Here is a 9,411-nt window from a genome sequence, read left to right as displayed (position 1 = left end):
CAGGGTGGCAGTGAGCCCTGATGTGCTTTAGCTGACAGTGACAGCACAGGACGTGATCTCTTCCTGCCCTGCTGGGGAGGGCAAAGGCATCAGTGCAACCTCGAGGGTTTTCTGTGTGGTTGGGGCAGAAGTGGCAGCCCCCAGGCTCTTACCCCCACCAAAAACTGCCCCTTCCTCTCTCCCATCCCATCCTTGCACCCCATTCAAACCCTGCAGTCCGTGCCAGCTCCAACCCCTCAGCAACAGGAACAAGTTGTGTTTGGAGACATCAAGAGAGGAGGAGAGCTCGCTCAGGGGAGGGCAGGTGAGGATTCTTTTGCTTCTTTTTTTGCCAGGGTTGGGATTAAATGTATGAGATGGTATTTCCTGTTCAGACTCAGGTGTTTGTTGGTTCTTATCTATGTCACAGTCTCACAAACCCTGAGTTCTGCAGCACTTCACTCCAACAAGCTAAAAAATGGAGCCCCATCTCTCTCTCTACAAGGCCTTTTAAGGATAAACTGTCCAATTAAGAAATTACACTGGAATTATTTTTAATTTTAATCCAATAACCAACCACCCATGGCCCACAATGGGGATTTGTTTATCCAATCACACAATACCACCAAAATCCATGGAGAAGAAGGTGAAGAGGAAGGTGGAGAAGAAAGTGAAGAAGAAGGTGGAGAAGAAGGACCACTCTGCCCTAAAACCTCCATCTTGTTTTACATAAATGACTACTTTAAGTTTTCCACCCTGTGATATCACACACTTCCATTCAAACTCCACACCCACAATCCCAGTTCTATCATTCCATTTTGGAAGCCTTCTCCATGGCCTCAGGGCAATGCAGTGTTCTCCTGGGGATCAGTGCCTGGCAGCACAGAAAGTCTGAAATTCTCATCATCCAGGGTCCCAACAGGCAGGATCAGGGCAGACACGAAATCTTCATCCCATCTTTTCTCCCTACGTGCTTAAAATCCTGCAGTACATGAGAAGCTTCACTCAAGCCCTCACTTTGGAGAGAGGCACATGTTTTCTTTATCTCTGGGTGTCACTGGATAGATTAGATGAGATAAATTTATCTCCACAGCAATCTGTGTTGCTGCAAAGACAGGGCTATGAAATTCCATGGATGAGATCTTCCCATGCTGAGTTTAGCATCCCAGTAAGAAACAATCCTTCATTTTGGTGGCTGACATGTTTTCATCAAAACATAAGGAAAATGAATTTGACCTCAAGTGTTGGGTGTTTGGGCTTTTTTTAAAAAAATTCACATTAAAAAAGCTGTTAAGGGTTTGTTGGGTGGGTTATTTTAAGCAAAACCATCCTTATGAATATTTTTCTTGTGCAATATTTGTTTCTATTTTCTTGTATTTTCAAGTTTTCTTCTTCTCAGCAGGACAAAAAACCCAGCTCAAGGAAGTTGGGTGAAATCTTAAGGAAGAAAAAAGTGCACGAGGAAAATCAATGTCAAAAGAAATGAGGAAAATCAAAAATGTGTCATTTCCTGCAATGATTATCAAGGGAAAAAAAGGAATAAAGAAACTATAGTATTTTTTTCCACTCTCGTACCCAGTGAATCTCCAGATCTCCCATGCTCTGACAGCACCAGTTAAATCATCCCAACTGTCCACTTGGCCTGCCCTTTAAACCAACTATTTTTTAAGAAAAAAATAAGTTGAAAAATCATGGATAAACACACTCCAAGGAAATATTTCCTGTGTACAGTAGAAAGAAGCTGAGGGAGAGCCCCTGTTCACCAGCAGGGTCAGTCCTCATCCCAATGTATGGAGGCAGGTCACTGGGAGGAAACCAGTGTAAACAGGATCTGCTTTTATCAGTGGGAAAAAAACCCAGTCCTGTTTAAATTAGCCAGAAATATGTTCCTATATGTTATAGTCAGAAGCTGCTGTGTCCAAGCTGTGCTGCAGGGTTCAGTCCCTGGCACAGAGCTGTCCCCAAATGCAAGACCCTGACTGTCCCTTGTGCTTTGGGAAGGAGCTCATGAGGGGATGCTTGCACCCTCAGCAGGATGCTTGAGGGGCTGAGGGGTCAGGGTTTGGCATGAGAGGGATGCTGGATTCAGGACCACAAAGGAAAACTGGCAGGGCATCCTTCTGGTGGGGTGCTGGGGCTGGGGGAAACAGGACAGCTGTGCACAGCATCCTCCTGCTGGGATGTGGAGGCTGGCAGGGACATGCCAGCCATACAGGACGTCCTTGTGGTGGGACGCTGGGAGAGGGGCACATCGGACCGGCAGGGCATCCTCCTGCTGGGATGCTGGGGCTAAGGGAGGGAATGCCAGCCTGGCAGGGCACCCTCCTGCTGGGATGCAGTCCCGGGGGTGCCGCAGGGTGGTCTCCAGTGGGATGGCGCTGTCCCCTCGCTGTCCCCGCTCTGTCCCCGCTCTGTCCCCGCAGCCCCGGGACCCGCCGGGCAATCCCTGCGCTCTGCTGCCCTCCGGCGGTGACGGGCGGGAGCGCCGCGCCCCCGGGACTGCACCCCGGTGCTGAGTGATCCTCATGGGACTGCGCCCCAATTCTGAGTGATCCTCCTAGGGGCTAAACCCCAGTGCTGAGTGATCCTGCTGGGGCTGTACCGGAGTTCTGAGTGATCCTGCTGGGAGTTAAATCCCAGTGCTGAGTGATCCTCCTGGGGCTGGACTCCAGTTTTGAGTGATCTTGCTGGGGCTGCATCCCAGTGCTGAGTGACCCCTCCTGGGGGCTAAACCCCTGTTCTGAGTGATCCTCCTGGGATTGCATCCCAATTCTGAATGATCCTGCTGGGGCTGCACCTAAGTTCTGAGTGACTCCTCCTGGGTGCTAAACCTCAATTCTGAGTGCTCCTGCTGAGGGCTAAACCCCAGTTCTGAGTGCTCCTCCTGGGGCTGCACCCCAGTGCTGCGAGACCCTCCCGGGGGCTGCCTCCTCCCAGAGCGTGCGTGAACTCGCTCATCATCTCGCCTGGACCCCTCCATCATCTCGCCTGGACCCCCTCCATCATCTCGCCTGGACCCCCTCCATCATCATCATCTCGCCTGGACCCCCTCTATCATCTCTCCTCTCCCCTCCTACTCTGCTGCCGCTTTCACTCTGCCCCGGGCTCGCCTCGTCCTGCAAAGCAGCGCTGCCTCCTCCCCTCCTCCTCCTCCTCCTCCTCCTCCTCCCCGGCGGCACCTGACGCGCGGGGCTCCCCCCGCCCCCGGCCCGTCCGGCCCCTCCCGCCGCTCCCGGTCGGAGCTCGGAGCCGCGGAGCCGCCGGGCGCTGCCGGCCGTGCCCAGCGCAGCCCCCGGAGCATGCCAGGGCGGCGGGGGGGCTCTGACCGCGCTGCCCCCCCGGGGCTGAGCGCCGGGGACAGCGGGGACAGCGGGGACGGGGGGCAGCGCGGGCGGACGGCGTGAAGCGGGCGGGGGGCGACGGGCAGCGCGTCCTGCCCTCCCTCCCTTTCTCTCTCTTTCGCTCCATCCCTCCATCCCTTTCTCCTCCACCCCGGCCGGCGGAGCGAGGTGCGGAGCGCGAATTGGCGGGGGCTGCCAGCCGGGGATGATGCTGGGGGAGCTGCGCCTCGGCACCGCTTTCTCCTCGCCCTCAATGGAGCCCGGACTTTCTCTACAATGACTTTCCCCGAGCTGAGCAATGGCAGCTTGAGTGGGAACCGGACGGGACAAGGCAGCCAGAGCGCTGCCAACCGGTCCTGGGGGCTGCAAGGGGAGGAGACCCCCGAGGGCAACGGCACCACGCTGACTTTTGCCTTGGATGTGCAGGCGGTGGGAGTCGGGGTCTTCCTGGCCGTCTTCATCCTCTCGGCCATCGTGGGGAACATCCTGGTCATCCTCTCGGTGGCTTGCAACCGGCACCTGCAGACTGTCACCAACTACTTCATCGTCAACCTGGCCATCGCCGACCTGCTGCTCAGCACCACCGTGCTGCCCTTCTCGGCCACCCTGGAGGTGTTGGGCTTCTGGGTGTTCGGGCGCATCTTCTGCAACATCTGGGCAGCGGTGGACGTGCTCTGCTGCTCTGCCTCCATCATGAGCCTCTGCATCATCTCTGTGGACAGGTACATTGGTGTCAAGTACTCCCTCAAGTACCCCACCATCATGACCGAGAGGAAGGCAGGAGTCATCCTCGTGGTGGTCTGGCTCTCCTCCATGGTCATCTCCATCGGGCCGCTGCTGGGCTGGAAGGAGCCGCCGCCGCCGGACGAGAGCATCTGCAGCATCACGGAGGAGCCGGGCTATGCCCTCTTCTCCTCCCTCTTCTCCTTCTACCTGCCCCTCATGGTCATCCTGGTGATGTACTTCAGGATTTACGTGGTGGCCAGGCGGACCACCCGGAGCCTGGAGGCAGGGGTCAAGAAGGAGAGGAACAAGTCCATGGAGGTGGTGCTGCGCATCCACTGCCGCAGCGTGCTGGAGGAGCCCCTCTCCAGCGCCCGGAGCAAGGGCCACAACTTCAGGAGCTCCCTCTCCGTGAGGCTCCTCAAGTTCTCCCGGGAGAAAAAAGCAGCCAAGACTCTCGCCATCGTCGTGGGTGTTTTCATCCTCTGCTGGTTCCCCTTCTTCTTCATCCTGCCTTTTGGTAAGTGACCCCATCCCATCTCTGCTGCCTGGGGCTGAGCCCCTGGGGACCTGCTCCTTGGGACAAACTTTTCAGGACACAACTCATGCATAGAAATGAGGGAGAGGTGACTGATAGGTGAATAAACCAGCGATGAATTAATTCAATTAATTAACACTTATTCAATATTTATTAAGCAAAGTCATATAATCAATCAGAGTAGATAGCAAATGAATAAAATAGCAGCTATAAATAATAATTGCTTTAATTAATTCATTCTGCTTTCAGCATTTTAACTAACAAAGTTTAGGCTAAGAAGGAAGCAACTCTGTTTTAAACAGGCTGTTTCTGTGGCACAGTGGTTTCAAACAGTTTTGCTATCTCCTCGTTCTCCCAGTTTGGGAACTGCACCTGGATATGCCCCTGTGGGTCCAGGGCTCCCACCTCTGTTGGAGATGAGGGAGGTTTTATCCCTCCAAGGAGTGTGTCAGAGCCTGAAGCACAAATCCTGGCTTCCTGAGTTGCTGTTTTTGTGCAGGGACCTGGAGCAGGACCAGGTATGATCCATAAGGGCGGTGGGTGAAGATCCCTTGTGGTTTTCCAGGACTGATCCACCACCCCCAGGAGCTGTGGCCCTGCTGTAGTGCCCGTGTGCTCATTTAGGGCTGTCCCTCGTGTTGTGCTCTAAAGTTTTGGCAAGTTGGTTGTGAGAAGGATGCTCCCTCCTGCGTGCAGGGGAGGCTGAGCAGGCACAGAGCCCACCAGGGATGTGTGTGAACGTCCCCTTCCAGCATCAGGGACCCAGGATGTGCAGGGAAGCCAGTGCTCCTCACCCTGACAGCAGGCACCCAGCTCAGGGGACCCGAATGACCCTCTGGAATGCTGCAGCTGAACCTGGAGCTGGGAAAAACGAGGTTGGAATAATTCCTGAGTATCAGCAGCAGCCTTTGCACAGAGCTCAGCAAAGCAGGGAGGTCTGTCATTCCATCTGCCAGCTGGGACCCACGTGTCCCACAGCCCATGGGGGACTGTGTCCCACCAGCCCTGCAGCCAGAGGAGCATTCATCACAGCTGGGGCTGCTGCACTTTTTTCTCAGGGTTTTTCAGATCCTCTTGCTCGGGGCTGCCTCTCAGATCAGTGGGAGCAGCATCGTGACTGCAGGAGAGATTTTGAGCTGCTGAGGTTTTTGAGCTCCCTCCACACTGGGGCTGTTTCCCTGGGCTGTATCCCCAGGCACAGCTGGAGCCCAGGGCTGTGGGGCACCTTCCAGTGGGACAATCCCCTGGGATCCATGGTGCCTGGGGAGCTGAGGGGTCCCTGGAGTGGTGGATCAGGGCTGTGCCTGTCTGCTCTCACCCTGCTGCTGTCTGGTGCCTCTTCAGTGTCTCCTGTGGGTGAGGGTGGTGTTTGGGGGGGTTTGGCTCAGCTCTCCACGGGATGAAGTCATTGCTGTGAGGAATTTTCACCCTGTGGGAGTGTTGCAGTTGATGGTATAACTCAGGCAGGGAGCAGTGAAGCTGCACTGAACTCCTCTCCCTGCAGGACCGGGGATGAATTATCCCATTTGGCCATGCCTCAGTTTCCCTTTCAGTGATCAGGTGTATTGGGGGGAATGGAGGGGACGTGGTGTAACCTGCAAATAAACTGTTTGGGAATTGTGGGGCTCAGGGAGATGCCAGTCCTTGAAGGCTGAGCCCTCTGAGCAGCCCCATTCTGATGTTCCCTTCCTCGGCCAACCAGGGCAGGAACCAGCTCCAAACCTCATTTGCACCCTAACACCTTAAAAATAACAAAATCACTGAATGATTTGGGATGGAAGGGGCTTTAAAGATTGTTTGGATCCAACCACCTGACAACCTTCCAGCTAATGAAGCTGGAAATCGGGATCCTGTTCCTCTGAGTTACTCCCAGTACTTTGAAACAGAGAAGGAACCTCAGGCAAATACTTTTCAGTAGGAAAAAAACAATTTTATTTTGTTTTACCATATCTGTTCTGCCTTGAAACCTTTGTACCAGCTGATGTAAATCAGACAAGTCAAAGAAGGCACACTGATTTTCACCAGCTAAAAATCCAAACTTCATTCTTGGGGTGCCTCCCACGAACCCATTTGCTTCCTCCGAGCACACAACTGGCCAAGTCCTTTATAAACACAGCTTTGATCTTTGCTTCCTGCCATATTATATGTATAATATAAACACGGCAAAAGTTCATTTATTTTATGACTACAAAATATGCTGCCTCTGATTTCCCCTCCCTCCCCTTTATTAATGGCAATTTCCTATTCAAATCTGAGAATCATCCAATGCTGTCAAGAAGGGAACAGAAACTTCTAAGCTTGGATTTTGCAGCACAGGAGACAGGTCTGAAACTTGCAAAAATCAGGAAATTTCACTGTAAATCCACTAGCTGAAACATGCTGTGGCCAACTCTGCTAAAAAAGAAGGTTGTAAGTGGTAAAGTAGAATGGGTTTTATTTATTTTATAAGACAAAATTAGGTGAAAGAATTTGGGACCAACAGAAAATTATAGTGATACACACTTTAAATGAAAGTAAAACTCCCATGAAAAACAAAATAACTTTCAATTGAAGAGCAATGTATTATTTCAAGTTCAGAGTAAATTGGAATTTATTAAAATTCAGAGACATTTCAAATTGAGCCTTCAAATTGCATCAAAGTGAAATGAACAAGTCCTCGCTTTTCTTCTGAAAATATCCAAATGTTTTGACTTGTTTTTTTCTCTCTTTGACATGAATTTGCAGGAAGTCATCATTGAGTCACACTGTTCACTGAGATCTGATTAAAATTTTTAGTAAAATTAAATTTTTCAAGTGACAAAAGACTCTCAGCTCCACTTTAAAGTCCTTCAGCACTCGGAAACTTCTGTACTCGGTGTCTCTGAGTCCGTACACATCCCTGCCACTCTGCAGAGTAGCTCCCACATTTGTTACACAGGGGTAATATTCCTCACAGTGGTGCTGAAAAACTGAAATAATCAAAATTTTCAAATTATGTGTGTGCCAAACGCTGTCAGCCATTTCTCCATGCTCAAATAATCTACAATGATTTTTCTTTAAATCAGCTCAAACTCCCCAGTACCACCACAGTCTATTCATCAGCTGAGTGATTTAACTCCCTCCTGGATGTGTGATCACAGTCCCTGAGCACGGGACGTTATCACCAGCAGTTTAAATACAATTAACAGCTCCTGTGGCTAATGAGGATCTTTAGCAGCGGGTTGTTCAAGCCAAGATGAAATCCTGGTTTGTAGTTTGTGTTTGGGTCCTGTCTTTGCCGAGTGTGGAGAGCAGTGGAGCTCTCCTGGGCTGCTGGGAGCTGCTTCTGGGGTTTGTGGCAGGGCTCCTGCTCCCTGAGCAAACACCTGCCAAGAGAATTTAGCTGGAGACTTCTCAGAGATGTGGGGCCAGGAGTTTAAGGCTGGTTTGTAGCATAGAGTTCATCTCCCTTTGGTTGTGCCAAGCCATGGAGATGCTCCAAGGGCTGGGGCTCTGCTCTGGAGCCAGGACGGGAGAGCTGGGAGTGCTCACATGGAGAGGAGAAGGCTCCAGGGAGAGCTCAGTGCCTAAAGGAGGCTCATAAAAGGAGGCAGAGCAATTTCTTATGTGGGCAGAAAGTGATAGGACAAGGGGCAGTGGTTTTAAACTGACAGAGGGCAGGGTTGGATGGGAGATTGGGAAGAAATTCCTGGCTGTGAGGATGGTGAGGTCCTGGCACAGGGTGCCCAGAGAAGCTGTGGCTGCCCCTGGATCTCTGGAAGTGTCCAAGGCCAGGCTGGAGCAACCTGGGATAGTGGGATTTGGAGCAGCCTGGGATAGTGGGATTTGGAGCAACCAGATAGATGCTGGTCCCTTCCAAACCAAACCATTCCGTGGTGATTCTATGACTACAAAAACATCCAGGCTCAACTAATGAGTTGAGGGTGTCTGCACTGCAGGTATTTGCAGAAAAGTGGGATATATCCTAGTCTGGATTTTTTACTCAACGATCTCTGAGAACTTCTTCAACTTTAACAATTCTGTGGCTCTATAGAGGCTTCACTGGTTCTTCTGCTGATGGAAAATCCTGTTAAATTTAGGTGCTGGGTTTGTCCTTGCAGTAGGACACCTATTCCAGGTGGTCAGGGAACCAGAACCCCCTACAGGTAGATAGTCACCTGCTTTCTGATCCAGGAGAATGTAGGTAAGAGTAGGAGGAGGAATGTAATCCTGATTCCCATCACTCTTCAGCTGGGGAGCACCTGAAGTCAATGTGAGTTCACAGGACCATCCCAGGAGTGGAGGTCAAGACTTGTCCATCAGCACCTCAGAAGGATCTAGGAGGAAACAGCCATCCCTTGGGATCAAGGATGGACAGGCTGGTACCCAGGATGGTGATTTATGTACCTCAGTGCCTGTGGTTTTTAAGTCTGGGCTCCCATAGTGGGCTCCCATGTTTGTTGTTCTTTAGATTTGGTCAGAAATCAGGACTGGTGTGAGAAAGAAAGACACATAGTGAGAAATGGGGAAACACCTTAGTTAGTGCCACACAAGGGTGAAGGCCACAACCCAAGGCTCCATCCACAAGCAGGAGGTCACCCACTCAAGGAATGCCTGAAGAGATCCCTGGGCATGGATAAAACCCTCCAGACTGACGGTCCAACCTTTGCCTTGGGTGGGTGACTCGCTGGGTTTGCAGTGGAAGCTGCTGCTCATTCCCAGGGATGATGCAGAAGAACAGTGAACTGCAGGCTTTTCCACCTGCAGACTGAAGGAAAGGCAGCTGCTGCACCAGCCAGGCTCTGAAAGGTCTCCTTCAAGCCAAAATATAAATATCTTTTGAGTTGCTGTTTGACACAGGGCAGGAGGTCT

At 51.7% G+C, this 9,411-nt stretch overlaps 1 protein-coding gene across 1 annotated transcript in view; it reads left to right on the top strand.

Annotated features, from left to right (window-relative positions):
• Positions 1–3,162: 3,162 nt before the first annotated feature.
• The window catches only part of ADRA1D (adrenoceptor alpha 1D), a 45,615-nt gene continuing 39,366 nt past the window's right edge, over positions 3,163–9,411 (top strand). Inside the window, exon 1 of the mRNA XM_071447214.1 lies at positions 3,163–4,563. Coding sequence (XP_071303315.1) covers positions 3,597–4,563 — 967 coding nt within the window. The 5' untranslated portion in view covers positions 3,163–3,596. The remainder of the gene's footprint in view (positions 4,564–9,411) is intronic.

The sequence above is a fragment of the Agelaius tricolor genome, unplaced genomic scaffold (genome assembly GCF_023055355.1).
Source record: "Agelaius tricolor isolate 1412-34295 unplaced genomic scaffold, bAgeTri1.0.p SCAF_24, whole genome shotgun sequence".
Classification (NCBI taxonomy): Eukaryota; Metazoa; Chordata; class Aves; order Passeriformes; family Icteridae; genus Agelaius; species Agelaius tricolor.
This window is presented reverse-complemented; position numbering and strand designations above follow the sequence as displayed.